At 38.1% G+C, this 17991-nt stretch overlaps 1 protein-coding gene across 1 annotated transcript in view; it reads left to right on the top strand.

Moving 5' to 3' along the window:
* The first annotated feature begins 3427 nt into the window (after positions 1–3427).
* Positions 3428–17991, top strand: part of LOC124803001 (THO complex subunit 5 homolog) — a 160361-nt gene continuing 145797 nt past the window's right edge. The window contains exons 1-2 of the mRNA XM_047264107.1: positions 3428–3573; positions 3811–4160. Of these exons, the coding sequence (XP_047120063.1) occupies positions 3475–3573; positions 3811–4160 (449 nt within the window). The 5' untranslated portion in view covers positions 3428–3474. The remainder of the gene's footprint in view (positions 3574–3810; positions 4161–17991) is intronic.

Raw genomic sequence — 17991 nt, 5'->3', positions numbered from 1 at the left:
GAAATAGATTCATTTGCTGCATTTTATATGCTGTTCTGTAGTCGCGTATAGATTCTGTGAGGGGACTGCTTTTTTTCTATTGATTTTACCTCTAATTCAAGACTTTGGCGATATTTATGCCAATCTGCTTTGCTCATTTTCTGAGTCAATTTGTTGATAATCTGTGCTTGTTATTTTTCTTGCACTGTACATTCATAGTTGCAAGGAAATGATCTGATACCATGGTATCCTGCAGAACTGCTGCTATTTGGTTCACACAGAGAGAAGTTAACGTTATACTAACGGCAGTTGGTTTTATCCATAGTTCTTGGTTTAATGTTAGAGATCCGTCATTGTATATGATCATGTTATAATCATCAATGCAAGGCATTATGGGCTCACCTGCCTTGTCATTCGTATGACACCCCCATGCTGTGTGGTGGGCACTGAATTCCCTACAGATTAGAAAGTGTTTTTGTGTGTTTTGCAACATTGTGTGCATGCACTGTTCGTAATTCCTACAAGTTGAGGACGATATACAGATGCAATGGAGGATCGGTATTTCTTAGTATTTACTTCTACTGTTATTGCTTGAAGTCAAGGTTAAGTAGTGGTACAGTAATTGGTTTATAGTTGAGTTTTGTACTAATCAATGTGGCTGCTCCACCTTTCTCATCCTCTCGATGTGCTCTTATTACTTGACATCCTCAATACATAATTGACATATTTCGTTTAATCCAGGTTTCATTTATAACAGCTATAAAACAGACATTAGCATAAAGTTCATGAATGAGCAACTCTCTATTAGCATATAATGATCTAGCATCCCACTGGAAAACTTTAATACCCATTATTCTGTTAATATGAGCAGAATGTAAGTATGGTCTGTTTCTGTTCTGGTCCATAGTTTTTTCTGATCCTATCGAAGCAACTACATTGTATATATTAGCTTCATGCGAACTATCTTTACCTGATGAGGTAAGCTGTGTTATTTGACTTGTTACTCCAGCCACAAGCTCTCTGATTTCTGCCACATTGTTATGCTTCCCTCTTGGTACAATTGCCTGTTGTGGTTCAGGAGTGTGTGGTTGTGGTCCATGTGGGTTCTTTTAATAAGAGATATTGGTAGTTTTACATTTGCAAAAAGAGGTGTTTGAGGAGGAAGGAGGAACTCCTTTTCCCACCCCAGTTTACTCCTACCAAGATTCCCTGGCGCAGCAGTGTAAGGTGTTTGGCTAACATATTCTTCAGCTTCCTTAAAGGATGTATTGTATGTAGCTGACACTTTCTTAATCTCTTGCTGTTTGAGATATATTGGGGTGACTTATCTCTCACTGTATGGTTCCCTTTACAGTGGGCACAGCATGTTATTTCACTTGTGCACTGAGCTATCTCATGGTTTCCTCCACATTGATTGCATCGAATCTCAGACTAACATTGCTTACTAAGATAATCATATCGAAGGCATCTAAAACACTGCCTCACTAGGGGTGTGCATGGCCTAACATTATATTTCATCCAATATGTTGTCACATACTCTGGTAGGAACTGTGATGCAAATGTGACCATCACATTTGCCACAGTATGCAGCTACTAATTTCTAAATTACTTATTCTTTTGATAATTCTGCTTACATAAGTGACTGTAATTCTCGATTGAATAGCGTCTTTGAGCGCTAACTCTGCTAGTCTGGTTCTACATTAGTAATAACTCTCTGCCAACATGCCCTGTGGTTTGGTATGTGTGCTGCCATCTGTTTATGATGGAGCAGATTGTCGTTCACAAACTTGTTTGCAGCTTCCCATGTTGATAAATAATTACAAGTCCTGTTTGTTCCCATCACCTTGATATTTGTGATTTTCTTCTTGTACTCAGAATCTGATATTAATAGTATCTTCCCTGAGGCCATGGGATAGTATTTATCTAGATTACTGTTAAGTTCCTAAACAAATTCCTATACCTATTGCGTTGCTATGATATTCATTATCATTATTTTGATCATATATTAACTTTACATTTTTTTGTAAAGTATTTTCCCTTGGTATATTACTCTTTTCTTGGATAAGTTGTGTGCTAGATGACCTACCAACCAGTGCTATCCTCAATGTCCCCCTGTGGAGAAGGGGATTTGATCCTTCATTTAAAGTAAAGGCCTCAGACATACCTGCTTGTGTGTTGCGAATTGACTACCACCTTTGTTATTTGTTGCTCGTGTTGTTCAACGGTGAGTGCTCGTCTCTTTTCTGTCAGATGTACCCGTGTTGAGTGTTATCGAATTCGTTACCTCCTTTGTTATTTGTTGCTGGTGTTGCTGAACGGTGAGTGCTCGTCTCATTTCTTTTACTTCTTCCTTCCTCTCCAATTTGCGTTTTGCTGCAGAGCTTGTCGTTTGCTTGGTATCATCTGCAGACACATCACTCTTCCAAGATTTTAGAATCTTATTGTATTCATTGATATAGGCATTTCGAGTAACATATTTTTAGTTTAACAGCTGCTATATTAGACTAGGGAACTATTTCCTACTTATAATCCGATATTTATGTTATGTTTGGTCTCAAGAAGTTTATACAACACATGTTTTTGGTTACATATATTAAGTTTATGTATTTATTCATCCAAAAATCTTTGCAGATTGTGGGAAACGTCATTGATTTCTAAATATTGCCTCCCCCCCTACACACACACACACACACACACACACACACACACACACACACACACACACACACACACACACACACACACTACTGCAGAAGATCAAACATAGGTTGCTCTTTTTGTAGTACCAGACGCTCGAAAGTGTATGTGCCGACCAATGTTTTCACTTTTTCCAGTAATGAAATGAAAACACACTGAAGTCAATGGAGTACAGCAGCAATTATTCCACAATAGCTGCGACAGAATACTCGTGTTTCAAAGTTCTGCTATCAGGGAGCAGTAGTGGAAGGAAAGTGGCACAACAAAATACAACCAAGTTGAACTTTACGTGGCATGAGAGAAGTTGCATCTCTTAGATTGCGCCACTAAAAACTGGGAATTCACTCATACAACTTTATTGAAACTGCAGTCTACCATTAGCTGTGAAGTCACTTTTGTCGCGTGTGTGAATCTGGCTATACTCAAGTTCAGGAGAGGTTCCACTCCCTGGAATTCTCAGTTTTATAAATGTGGAGGAAGTGGGCGAGGCCTCCTCCCTCCCCGAATGGGCCACTGTTCATATACATTGTACCACTATTTTTTCTGATTAAGCAGTATTTTGGTCCTGCTTTATTTGTTTAATGCACTCGACTTGTGTCCTAATAACGTATTACTGTTTTTTTCGCAAAAAAGTTGGAAATATAACGATTTCAACCCTAATTACTCGGTTGCTATACAAAGGTCGATATAGCTTTCGTATATGCACAATCAGAGTGTATGAGTGCTGCAGTTGTTGTCGTTAGGTAGAATCTTTGCATTGTGTGTTTACAGCATGTGTATATAATTGTGGAAGAGAGAATGAACGAAAAGGATAATATACCGCCTAAAAAACGTCGCAAGGGTACCTCCGGTGCTTCATCAGGTTCGGTAAAAGTATCTGATGGGGATATATATAAGGTATTACGAAGTAATTGCTGTTTTCGCTTTTTTATTGTATGAGCTGAAATGAAACAACACTAATTTTGTTTTGCATTTCCACGAAATGACAACGTTTGCTAGAGTGAAGTTAAATATTTCAACCTCAGATCTGTTTCGAAACGTATGCCTTTTGCAACCAAACATATTCTTGACTGTCACATAAGACTATTGTTTTGAATTTACTTGCCCGCCTTACTATATCGTGTATATTTGCAGAATGTCATTGAATTTGAAGAGACGGAAGTACAACTGAGGGATGCTACATATGACAGGAAACGGTTTTATGAAATATGCGATGAATATCGTAACTTAATGGTTGAGATTAGCGAGCTAAAGACCCAGGGCAGTCAGGCCGCCGATAAAATAAATGAGAAAAGAATACAAGGATGTTTGTTGTTCGTTCTTTTGAAAAAGTTGAATCGTCTAGAAAAGTTTAGAACCAAGCACTCAAGAGAGACACTGTATAAAGCTAAGCAACAGCTAGATAGCTATCATCTCCAGCTGCAGAACCTTCTGTATGAAATTCTACACGTGAAGAAAGAAGTTACAAAATGCCTCCAGTTCAAGTAAGTACTGTCATGTAATTAGACTTTCTTGTTCCAGCGCCCCGTTTTATATAGATATAGTAACACCTGACGTAAAATTTTTACCTTGAGCAGTAATATAACAACTTTCATCACCAGTTTAATTGAAGAGCGATAGTTACGTAGTGGACCCCTTGCATTTTTAGAACGGTCAAGTGCCCTAAATATGATGCAATACAACAAAGCTTGTTTGTATTTTTTAAAAGTTGAAAAACGTGTTAATAATAAAGTATAAGTTGTTTTAAAATGAAAGTATATTTAATTCTGTAAAGTTACAAATGTAGACTAGTGCACTGCTTCGTTTTACTGACTGGAACTCACAGATGTGATATGGTTGGTCCAGAATACCATACAAGACTGACGTTCTTATTGTATACCGAATATAGACGGTTGATGTCTCCGAAATGAAATAGGGAACTGAAAGTCATATATATGTATTTGCTGACTGGAATTTTTCTGCGGAGAACATTTTTGAAACATTTATGGCATGATACTTATTTCAGAGTGAACTACAAAAATTTCTTTATTTATTTATTCTATTTTAAGTAATATAGAGCCAACCAACATTTGGTAGGAACTGTTTACAATTACTGCTTAAATATGACGCTAATACAATATAATAATAATATAAGAAAATCACTGTTTTTTTTGTCATGGACATCAACAGGACCATTCAACACAAAGTAGATTCCTCATCTCATATATCCCATCCCAGTAGCAACATGAGCAATTAGCTATTTCCCTGTCACAACACTGTTTTTTATAAGAAAAATGTCATTTAATGTAAAAATTAGTCTGTCCTTGCCTCAAACTGTAGAGCCACAACTTACAGATCATTTCACAGTACATTTTGTATGGTACAGAAATATGTGTAGCTGTGTGACTTCCTCTTTTCTACTCCTCACCAAGTGAGGTGACACATTGGTTAGCACACTCAACACCCATTTGGGAGGAAGGCAGATCAAATTCCTGTCCAGCCATCCATATTTAGGTTTTCCATGCTTTTCCAAAATGACTCCCAGGTAGATTCCGGGATGTGTCCTTTGAAATGGCTGTGGTTGCTCTTCAAAGAGATGTCAGAATTGGAATCGGTCTCCTCAGTTCCCGTTTTGTATACTTGCCATAGCTTTTGTCAAAGGCATAGCTTTGCCTTTTGGTTAACTCAGTTTTTGGTTTGGAGGCTTTTCTTTCTAAGCAGTGAGTTTGGTGTAGTCCTCTGAGGTTTTATCTGTGATTATGGGTCTGTCTGATTGCACTTGGCCACAGGTTCATGGATATACGGAAGCGTCCGATCCCGCTCATCTGCTTTGACCCATGACGTCACAAATATGACGGAAACGACCATAAACCACGATTCCAATATGACGCATATAAAGTTGTTGCGTACACATTATGAGGACGAAAATACATCGAAAAACACACACACTTTCCACAAAAAGCCTAATGACACTAATGGGACAAGCGCGGGAAATAGGGTGTTTTTTGGTGGGGGCAAACTAAATATAAACAAATTTAGACATCCACCTCCATACAAAACCACACAAAACGACGAAAAAAACCGACATCACAAAACTCCCCAAATACCACTAAACACAATCATCTGGAATCGGACACTTCCCTTGACTTATACAGCTCAACAGCAGCTCCCGATCCTATAAATTAAGATCAAACACTTCCCTTGGCCTCCCGATACCAAGACCAACATACACAGCCACACATTGGGATCTAACACTTCCCTTGACCTGCGCACTGTTAATTTTATTCGTCATATCCATTCCTGAACAAACACAACAATCAATTAATTTTACTAAAATTACCACACGACGTACAGCGAACAACACTAAATTAACTTCACACAAAATCGTTAACTCACTGAAACGAGTTCCACTACAAACACAGCCAACACTCGAACAATTCTGGATAATGAGCAAAAGCAAACTGAGCCCATTATACCACACAAACGAAAACCCTGAACATACCACCAGAGAGCACAAGAAACCACAACACGATGACATCTACAAACACGCCACACTCACAAACCAAACTCCGCGCCGTCATGACGTCACACGCGACAACACCCTTACGTCACGGGTCAAAGCCGACACGTGGGATCGGATGCTTCTGTCGACTCAGGTTCATCACCTTTTTTACGCTCTGAAAGAGAAAATTCTCAGAACTTGCTGCAGATTTTCTCTTGCAAATAGAGATTATACTACTTCTTAAAGAACTAATAGCTTCAACTGCTCCTCCATCACAACGAGGTGGTGTGGTATCATTTTAAGAAGGGGTGTGATCCACCTCAAGACTACCACCAGTGTCATTAATTAGTTCATTCAATTTTGTTTTGCCTTGCTTGTTATATTTCTGAACTTTTTTGGTATCCAGTCAGTGAACAGGACACTCTGATCACCTTTTGTAGGGACAAATTAATGCTTTTCTTAAGCCTGAAACTGTTTTTCGGCTACAAATCATTTGGCCATACTTTGCAGACAAGATCCATAAATTCTGATTTAGCCAATGTTGCCTGATTGCTTCTTTGCCATTGAACCAACTCAGTATTCCACCTGTCCTTGAATGGCATGAAGCAACACTAAATTTTACAATCAGTTCCAGGAATCAAATGTATCACATTTTGGAATAGAGCATTTCACATTTAAGGATTATATTAACTGTTAGATAATTGTCTCCAATAAATGTGACAGAAATGAATAATCCCGCAAATGGAGCACAATTTTCTATGCACACAAAGTTGGCGAATACAAAATCGGTATTTTCATGACTGTGACTGAAGTTCAGGATCTGCTTGCACGTTTATTGTCAGTCCAAAACTGGTGTTCGTCAAAATTATTTCTTTCCTCAAAAGGGTGAAGTTAATTGGAAAAACAGATGATGACAAAATGTTCCTAAATAATGGCAGCATATATAACACTAAGAACATTTATGATATGTATGGTTTTCTTCTTGCCCTTTTTGGCAAATTTCAGCTCTTATCAGTTTTAGGACCTTAATTCATGTGGTTTACCTTCATAGTCTTTGATGTTATTGGATTTAGCATTGAGGAATAAGTAAGAAACAGGCTTCCCCCCCCCCCCCCCCCCCCCCCCTCAAAAAAAATTGTGCCCTGAGATACAGGCCTCTAAAGATGACACTGCGAACACCATTTTGAAAAATGCTAATTTTTGAAGAAATTTTTTTTTAGAGAGAGAGAGAGAGAGAGAACTGCTTTATGATGACAAAGAAATCCTCCATTTGGACTTATCTCTCAAAGTTCTTTTACTTTAGTGTTCCGAACTTTAGTATAATTTATGGAATTTTTTTTAAAAATGCCAATCCATAAAATTTTGATTTTTTTTCTTTTTTTTCTTTTTTTTTTTTTTTTCCTGTGATTAGTACCATATGATTCTATATTCCCTGAAAAAGAAAGCTTCCACTTTTAAGTTGGACAGCTTTATTTTAAAAAATCATTTTTGTAACTTTCTAGTGTAATGTATGTCTTTGCTGAAGTTGTTCCTTACTAATTTCTTTGTTACAATGTTTATTTCTGTTGTCTTTGTTGTAGTTATTTCTTATCACGTTTTTTTGCTGCAGTTATTTCTTTTTACTCTCTAGAAATGTTGGAACATGTGAGGCAATACTGACTCTATGACTTATCTTAGAAGATAGATTAAGGAAAGTCAAACCTACATTTCTAGCATTTGTAGACTTACAGAAAGCTTTTGACTATGTTGACTGGAATACTCTCTTAGTGAAAGGCTATTTACAATTTGTACAGAAACCAGATGGCAGTTATGCGAGTCGAGGGGCATGAAAGAGAAGCAGAGGTTGTAGCCTATCCCCGATGTGATTCAGTCTGTATATTGAGCAAGCAGTAAAGGAAACACAAGAAAAATTTGGAGTAGGAATTAAAATTCATGGAGAAGAAATAAAAACTTTGTTGTTTGCCGACGACATTGTAATTCTGTCAGAGACAACAAAGGATCTGGAAGAGCAGGTGAACGGAATGGACAGTGTCTTGAAAGGAGGATATAAGATGAACATCAACAAAACCAAAATGAGGACAGTGGGATGTAGTCTAATTGAATCAGGTGATGCTGTGGGTATTGGATTAAGAAATGAGACACTTAAAAGTAGTAGATGAGTTTTGCAATTTTGGGAGCAAAATAACTGATGATGGTTGAAGTAGAGAGGATATAAAATGTGGACTGGCAATGGCAAGAAAAGAGTTTCTGAAGAAGAGAAATCTGTTAACATCTAATGTAGATTTAGGTGTCAGGAAGTCTTTTCTGAAAGTATTTGTATGGATTGTAGCCCTGTATGGAAGTGGAACATGAACGATAAATAGTTTAGACAAGAAGAGAATAGAAGCTTTCGAAATGTGGTGCTACAGAAGAATGCTGAGGATTAGATGGGTAGCTCACATAACTAATGAAGAGGTATTGAATAGAATTGGGGAGAAGAGAAATTTGTGGCACAACTTGACTACAAGAAGGGATAAGTTGATAGGACATGTTCCAAGGCATCACCAGTTTAGTATTGGAGGGCAGTGTGGAAGGTAAAAATCATAGAGAGAGAGAGAGAGAGACCAAGAGATGAATACACTAAGCAGATTCAGAAGGATGTAGGTTGCAGTAGGTACTTAAAGATGAAGAAGCTTGCCCAGGATAGAGTAGCATTGAAAGCTGCATCAAACCAATCCCTGAAGACCACATAATAACAACACTTTCATAGTTGTTGATATTTCTTATTCTTTGTTGTAGTTCCTTGCCAGTTTCTTTGTCATGGTTGTTCATTGCAGGTTTCTGTATTGTAGTTGTTGAGTACTAATCGGTTTGCTAAAGAGGCTTCTAAGAAAGGTGAGACCATCCAGTGAGTTCTGTGTTTTCGCCAGGAATTTGCCAATTGACACAGTTGCAGTGTGTTTTGTGAAAAGGACTGTTTGAGATGTCTTCTGACGGGCCACAGGTGAGTGAAATGTGCTGATTATTTGCATATCCATAAAAGAGTGATATATACGACAAACAAAAAAACAGACATTGTTCAGGTTGGGAAGAAGAGTTCTCATCTGATGACTCTGTTTCAAAGTGAAAGTGTTTCCAGTGATGACTTTTTGTGTTCTAAATGTTTTGACAGAATTACAACAATGATAGTATCTGAACAAGGTGAATCCTCCCATGGTGCAGGTTTTGCATCAATAGAGGGAGAATTAAATACCGTGAATCAGTCAACCACCAAGGTAGGTGTTAGTCCCATTGAGAAACTGTGGTGAGTGAAGTTGAGTCATAAGCTCTATGCATCAATAAAGTGCAGAGAAATTACTAAAGCTATGGATGAATACACTGCAGCAAAACTGACGACACTCTTCAAAGTAGAAATTCCATCTTCAGAAGAAGATGAACCATAGCTCTCTTGCCAGGAACTTTTCACAAATATCAATTCCGCTGTTGAATAGTGTGCATCCTACATTGAAAAGGTGCAACTATTATTTCAGGGACATTTTCAAAGAAAAGAGTTTTGAACCAAGTTCCATCAGTATAAGAGTACATGGGAGACAATAGTTAAAACTTGTACCATTTTGCTGTAGGATGCACAATATTCAACAGCCAAATTGATATTTGTGAAAAATTCCTGAGGAGAGGTGCAAGAGTGCTTTGGTTTATTTTCTTCTGAAGATGGAATTTCTACTTTGAAGTGTGTGGTCAGTTTTGCTGGAGTGTATTCATCCATAGCTTTAGTAATTTCTCTGCACTTTCTTGATGCATAGAGCTTATGACTCATATTCACTGACCACGGTTTCTTAACGGGTCTAACACTTACTCTGTAGTTGACTGATTCGGGGTATTTAATTCTTCCTCTATTGATGCAAAATCTGCATCATTTCCACCATGGGAGGCTTTACTTTGTTCAGATACTATCATTGTTGTAATTATGTCAAAACATTTCAAACACAAAAAGTCATCACTGGAAACATCTTCACTTTGAAACAGTCGTCAAATGAGAAGACTTATTCCCAACCTAAACATAGTCTGGTTTTTGTTTGTATTATATATCACTCTATTATGGATATGCAAATAGTCAGCACACTTTACTCTCCTATGGCCCCAGTCGGAAGACATTTCAAACAGACCTTTTCACAAAACACTCTGCAACAGTGTCAACTGACAAAATCCTCACAAAACACAAAACTCACTGGATGGTCTCACATTTCTTAGAAGCCTCTGCAGTAAACAAATTAGCACAGAACAATTACAGTGCAGAAACTTGCAATGAACAATGAACAACCATGACAAGAAGCTACAACAAAGAGTGAGAAATATCTGCAACAATGAAAGTGGAAAGAAATAACTGCAACAAAGAAAGTGATAAGAAATAACTGCAACAAACACAATAGTAATAAACATTGTAACAAAGAAATTAGTAAGAAAAAACTTCAGCAAAGACATAAATTACCCTTGAAAGCTAAAAAAAATTATTTTTAAAAATAAAACATGTCCAACTTAAAAAAAAAGTGGAAGCTCTTCTTTACAGAGAATATAGTACTATGTGGTACTAATCAACAGAAAAAAAATTCGAGTGGCAACAGTAAAAGAACTTTTGACAGATATATCCAAATGGAGGATACCATTCTAATCAATGGCCTAAAGCAATTATCTTTCAAATAAAAAGACCCTAACAAAATATCTAGAACTGTTACACAGATAAAGCATTTTAAAATTTTTTCTGAGTTGGCATCTTCAAAATGGTGTTCACAGTGTCATCTTTGGAGGGCTGTATCTCGGGGCAGGAATTTTTTTGGAGAAAAGAAAAAGTATGTGTTTCTTACGCTAAATCCAGTAACATCAGAGACTATGAAGGTAACCCCCCTGCCTGACTGATTATGCCATTCAAAGCTGTATCAAAAATTCTGGTCAGTCATAGATCAGTATCCGCACTATGAAATGCCTTTGTGCAATCCTGACACCATATTGCCATGTTCTTTGATCATCGGGAGACAAATGATACCAACTGGATTCAGGTATGTAGGCTCTGTACTGTTGTTGGCCAAAAATATGGAAATGCTGCAAGAAATGCATACTTGAACATAAATGCAGGTCCTTGCCAACCCTGCAGGTTGTGCTGTTGTATTTGACCACTGACAACACCTGTGCGATGCCCTCAATAAGTTGTAAGTGTCAGTCTTGTTCAGATCAGTGTTCTGTGAGGTTCTATGTGCATTATGTCGGAGTTAAGCGAGTTTGAACTTGGGCTAATTGTTAGTGCTTGTATGGTCTGTGCTTCTGTAACCAAGATAGCCGAAGTGTGTAGTGTTTCAAGAGGCATCATGTTGAAGAAAGTGGAATGACATCATCCACTAAGTCACAATACAAATGAAAATGTGGTTTGAATGACCATGAGGCATGGTCATTGAAGAGGATTGTGACAAAAAGTAAGAGGACAACAGCTGCAAAAGTCACCACAGAACTAAAACTAAATGCTGCACTGTCAAATTGTGTCAGCACCAAAATAACATGAAGGGGGCTCCGTAAGCAGGAAATTGCAGAGTGAGCTGAAATTCCAAAACTACTTATCAGTGATAGGCCGAAGCCACACTGTTTCCAACTTCCGGCAGAGTTTACATCCCAAGAATGCAACATGGAGGGGCTTCGGTGCTGATTTGGGCAGCCATATCACATTATCCCATGGGCCCCACGATCTGCAATGTCACATTACTGCCAATGGTTATTTGACCAATTTAGTTGACCAGGTCCATCCATTGGTAAACACTGTTTGTTCCCCAGTGTTGATCCTGTGTTCCAAGATGACACAAGCCCTGTTCACACAGCTCACATCGTCCAGAACTGAGGACTGGTTTTGTGAGCACAAGGATGAATTGTCCTATCTCCCTTGGCCACCGCAGTCACCAGATCTCTATACTTTTGAGCCATTGGCGATAAGGGTGCACAATCATTATCCGGCTCCATAATCATTATTGGGCCTAGCCACAGTTTTGCAGGAAGAATAATATAGCGCTACCGTGAGAACCACACAGAACCTGTGTTTATCCATTCTGAGATGACTGGGAGCTGTCTTGAATCCCATCCATTTCCTACACCTTATTAGACAGGGTAATGTGTTGTATTTCAGATGTATCCATATTTCTGTCCAACCCCTCTCTTTCAACAACCTACATGTACATAATGTAGAGTGGAATTCCTCAGCAATCAGTTTAAAGTGTCATCCTCACTGTCTTCACAGTTAATGATATTGTAGCTATTATTATCACTATAAATAGACAACTTTTGCCTCCATGTCAGTTCCACGTAAGGTGAACTATGAAGCAGTAATGCCAGGGACCCATTTGGAAGTAAAAACTCCAGGCCTTGAACCATGGTTGTCAGTTTGTTTCCTTTGAAAATTTGCATTCTGCATTGTATCAGATTCAGGTGTGCATCCCCGTCGTGAGGTTTATCTATGTTACCAGTTGCTTGAAGTCAGTGAGCATTTCAGTTTGTCAGGCCATTCTTTAGCAATAAGTTATCATGGCTATCTCATTATTAAGGGCCTTACAAAAATATAAACTGGGTGTCCTACAGTTTTTGTAAGCAGCTGTATCCGGAAACATGGCAAAAGCTTTCATCAAGCCTTAACAAATTAGAGTGCACTGTGTGGAAAGTTTCGTCTTCTTCTTCTTCTTCTTCCTGTTCTTCTTTTAAAAGGTTGTCAGCTTCCTTACTGGTTTGATGCTGCATACCATGAATTTCTCTCCTGTGCCAACCTTTTTACTGAGAGTGGTACTTCAACTCTTCGTTCTCTGTTAATTGTTGGGTGTAGTCCAATCTCTTGCCTTTCCGTACAGTTTTTCCCTTTGGTAGTTCTCTCTAATACTGTAGAAGTTGTTCCATGATGCCTTAAAATATCTTAGGTCCTATCATCCAGTACATTCTTGTTTGTGTTTTTCCACATGTTCCTCTTGCTGATTGTGCGGAGAACCTGTTCATTCCTTATATTATCGGTTCACCTAATTTTCAACATCCTTATGTAGCACCATTTCACAAATGCTTCAGTTCTTTTCTTTTCTGTTGTTCCCACAGTCCATGATTCACTACCATACAACGCTGCACCCCAAACATACATTCTCAGAAAACTTTTCCTTAATTGAGGATTGTATTTGATAGTGGCAGACTTCAAATAGCCAGTAATGTCTCCTTTGCCTCTACTAGTCTTATTTTTAATGCCCTGTGTGGTTCATGTGTCATGTTTTGCAGAATTCCTCTACTTCATCTAGTTCATGTTGCCAATTTTTATTTTTATTTTTTTGCTAATTTTATTTCTGCACTCATTACTTTTGTCTTTCTTATTTACCATCAGTACATATTCTGTACTAATTAGACTGTTCACTCCTTTCAACAGTTCCTGTAATTCTTCTTCATTTTCACTGAGTATAACAATTTCCTCAGTGAATTTTAATCCAACTCCTGAACCTTTCTTTTATTTCCTTCATTGTTTCTTCAGTGTGTAGATTGAACAGTGGGAGTGAAAGTGTGCATCTATTTCTTACATCTTTAATCCAAGCACTTCATTCTTGGCCTTCAGTTATTATTGTTTGCTCTTAGTTCTTATGTTGCGTATTTCTTGTCTTCCCATGTACGTTACTCCTATTTTTCTCAGAATTTTGAACATCTTACTGATTACATGGTCAAACACCACTTCTTCCAGGTCAACAGATTCAATGAATGTACATTGATTTCTCATAAGTCTTGCTTCCTTTGTGAAGTATGCCAGGACTTTCTCTTCTTTGTCTTTTCCTTTTCTAAAGCGAACTTATCCTCGTCTAACAACTCATCGAGTTTCTTTTCCATTCTTCTGCATTTATTCTTGTCAGTAAGTTGGATGCATGAGATGCTAAGCTGATTGTGCAGTAGTTCTTATGCTTCTCTGCCCTTGCTATCTTCAGGATGTTGTGGATTATATTTTTCCAAAAGTCAGATAGTACATCTCCTGTCTCATTGATTCAACATGCCAATTTGTATAGTCATCTGGTTGCCACCTCCTGCAGTGGCTCTAGAAATTCCATGGGAATGTTGTCTATCTCTGCTGTCTTATTTGATCACAAGTCTTTCAGACGAGATTATGATGATTGGTTTTTGGAGCACTCAACTGCGCTGTCATCAGCGCCTGTACAAAGCCCCAATTTTTACAAATCCAATCTAGCCACTGTCATAAAAGGGTGGTGGTGGTGGTGGTGGTGGTGGTGGTGGTGGTGGGAGGGGGGGTGAAATGATGAGGACAACACGAACACCCAGTCCCCAGGCAGAGAAAATCCCCAACCCCGCTGGGAATTTAACCCGAGACCCCATGATCCAGAGGCAGTAATGCTAGCCATTAGACCACGAGCTGCGGACAAGTCTTTCAGAGTTCTGATAAAGTAACTCTAATACTGGCTTCATTATGTCTTCCATATCAACTCCCATTTCTACTCGTATCATGCCATCAGACAAGTTGTTCCATCTCATAAAGGCCCTCAGTGTACTTCCTGACCCATTTTCTTTTCTGTGTTTCACAGCATAATTGTCATTGCAGTCTTAATATTGACGGCTTTGTGTTTAATTTCACCACAGGTTGTTGTGACTTCAGTGTGTGCTTAATCAGTCATTCCAACAACCATTTCTTTTTGGATTTCTTCACATTTTTCCTGGGGCCATTTTACCTTGGCTTCCCTACAGCTCCTAAATGACTTATAGTGCTATATTCCTGTCTTTCCCTGAATATTTTAGTACAGATTTCTTTTGTCATATCACTTAAAATGTTTCTTCTGTTACTCAAGCTTTCTTCACAGTTAACGTTTCGTGTACCTCTTTTTATCTAACTTGTGCCCATTTTATAGAGATGTCCATTTGTCTTCAACTGAAACACCTACTGTGTTCATTATTGCAGTATCTACAGCCTTTGAGAATTTCAAATGCACCTCATCATTCCACACCACTGCAGTATCCCAGTTCTTTCCACATTGATTCTTCTAGATGATCCTCTTAAATTTTTGTCTACTTCTGATCTTTACAAATTGTGGTCAAAGTATGTATTGCTCGTGTGTATGCCGTACTGTGCAATATCTGATTTCAGAGTCTCTATTTGACCATCTGTTTCCAGGTCTTTCCCAGGTACACCTCCACCTCATGTGATTTTTAAACAGTGTACAATATTTGTTGTTGTTGTTGTGGTCTTCAGTCCCGAGACTGGTTTGATGCAGCTCTCCATGCCACTCTATCCTGTGCAAGCTTCTTCATCTCCAAGTACCTACTGCAGCCAACATCCCTCTGAATCTGCTTTGTGTATTCATCTCTTGGTCTCCCTCTACGATTGTTACCTTCCACGCTGTCCCCCAGTACTAAATTGGTGATCCCTTGATGCCTCAGAACATGTCCTACCAACCGATCCCTTCTTCTAGTCAAGTTGTGCCACAAACTCCTCTTCTCCCCAATTCTATTCAATACTCCTCATTAGTTATGTGATCTACCCATCTAATCTTCAGCATTCTTCTGCAGCACCACATTTCGAAAGCTTCTATTCTCTTCTTGTCGAAACTATTTATCGTCCACGTTTCACTTCCATACATGGCTACACTCCATACAAATACTTTCAGAAACGATTTCCTGACACTTAAATCAATACTCGATGTTAACAAATTTCTCTTCTTCAGAAACGCATTCTTGCCATTGCCAATATTTGTTATCACTAACTAGAATTTGAGACAGAACACAGTCTTTCTCTATCCTATTACCAAGCCCATATTCTCCAAAAACTCTGTCTTCTGTTTCCTCCCCTACTACATTGTACTAGTCTCCAATGATTATTAGATTATAAATCCTTTACATTGAGTTTCCCTTTCAATATCTTCATATGTTTTACACTTTCTTTGTCTCTTCACCTTTTGCTTTTGATGCCAGCATGTATATCAGAAGTATTTTTGTTGGCATTGGTTTGCTGTCGATTGTTGTTGAGAACTACCCTATCACTGAACTGGTCATAGTAACTAATTTTGTGCCCTACCTTCCTATTCATAAAGTACCCTGCACTCATTTTAACATTTTGTAGAGCTGTTGATATTATTCTGTATTCATCTGACCATAAAACATTAACTTCTTGGGATTTCCGCTATATGCACACTTCACCTTTACTTTTCCATTTTCAGGTTTCCCAGCTTCCCTGTCATGTTCAGACTTCTGATATTCCATGCTCTGTCATTCAGTCTTTGTTGTCTCAGTTGCGACAACTCATATTAACTGTCAGCAGACATGGTTGATTATATTAGTGGACACATATAGCTATTAAAGATACCAGTTTTAAATGATTACCATTCAAGAAATTTCCTACACTATAATAGCACTTGCTTGTGAGGGTGTTTTTCTAGACCTGCTTCAGTATTTTTTTGGATTTAGGTCAGATTTACACTTCCAAATTTTATCTATATATTTCGTGCCCATTTAAAGTGTTCTTTCACTGTTTGTGTGTGGCAAAGTAACATGTAGCTTGATCAGTGTCGTACACTGATGCAGGGATGATTGGCTCCCAAAAATTTGTGAGTTTAACTCTGAAAAAATGAAAATTTATATTACATATACTTGGAATGGATGTTGGGCTTGGGTTTTCAAGTAGAGATTTTCAGTATTATTTATTTTAGCCCCCACCATGGCTCCATTAACCTTTTTCTGTAGTCTAGAAGTTTTGAGTAGATTTGTTTCCTCAGACCCCCAGAAAATAATACTGTATGTAATGAGTGAAAAAAATATACAGGTGTTTTTTTTACAGATAAATAAATTATATTGTTTAATACATTCATGATATAAACAAGACTGTTCTGTCGACTCATTATACTGTCCACATGATTAAACTCCTTCAGCAGCAGTACTTTCAGCTTCCTGCCTTCCTTGAATCAAACCTACATGTAGACAGGTTTCTTTGCATGGCACAGTGAAGAAGTCTGCCACAGAAAGTTCATGACAAAGAATTGTGACAATGAGTCTCAACAATGCTTCACAGTGCATACTAAGCTTCATAAGAGGAGTGCTTTAATACAAATTAAACATGGACATGGTGTGTGTTTTTCATATTCTTTTCTTTTATTTGTGCCCCTTCAGCCAGCCTCCAATACATATTGAATCACTCACACACCCATCATTTGCATACAATATTTACATTGGTTGTAAATATGTTACTTAAATCACAGTGTTCTCCCATCATTGCAGTGAGATGTCATGCCAGATGCCAATTCAATATGGGGTACACAACATTCATACCTCCATACAGCTTTCCTTCCATGCTCTGCTTATGTCACATAAGTTATATGAAAGTAATGATATTCAGTTGCTTAACATTATTCTCTGAAATTTATCCATAACTCTGTGCAATGGCCCACAAACAAGATACACTACACCACACAAGTTGTCCACCTGTAGGTACGTACTGATATTCGTATGAAGCCGGGCCAGGTTGTTAGTATATCTATAAAACGTTTGTTAATCGCATTCTTGAGATTCTAACTGTCAAGTTGGAAATAGCTGGGCCGGTTTGTTAGTATATCTACAAAATGTTTGTTAATCACATTCTTGAAATTCTGACTGTCAAGTTGGAAATAAGTGTGTACTTTCTTTGTAAAACAAAAGTGGCCAAACTGGAAATTTTTCTGTGATAGTGCAGTATATGCTGTCATTTGAAATTATTGTTACCTGTAAAGGGTCCTTGTGACTTCAAATCGAGAAAACTGACCAGCCATCTGATGATCGTTGACATCCTAGCCACCAGGGGATACCCAGTTGTATACATTGCAAACTGCAAAGGG

This window comes from Schistocerca piceifrons, chromosome 6 (genome assembly GCF_021461385.2).
Source record: "Schistocerca piceifrons isolate TAMUIC-IGC-003096 chromosome 6, iqSchPice1.1, whole genome shotgun sequence".
NCBI lineage: Eukaryota > Metazoa > Arthropoda > Insecta > Orthoptera > Acrididae > Schistocerca > Schistocerca piceifrons.
Note: the sequence above shows the minus strand (reverse complement) of the source record. Positions and strands in the feature narration are given on the sequence as shown.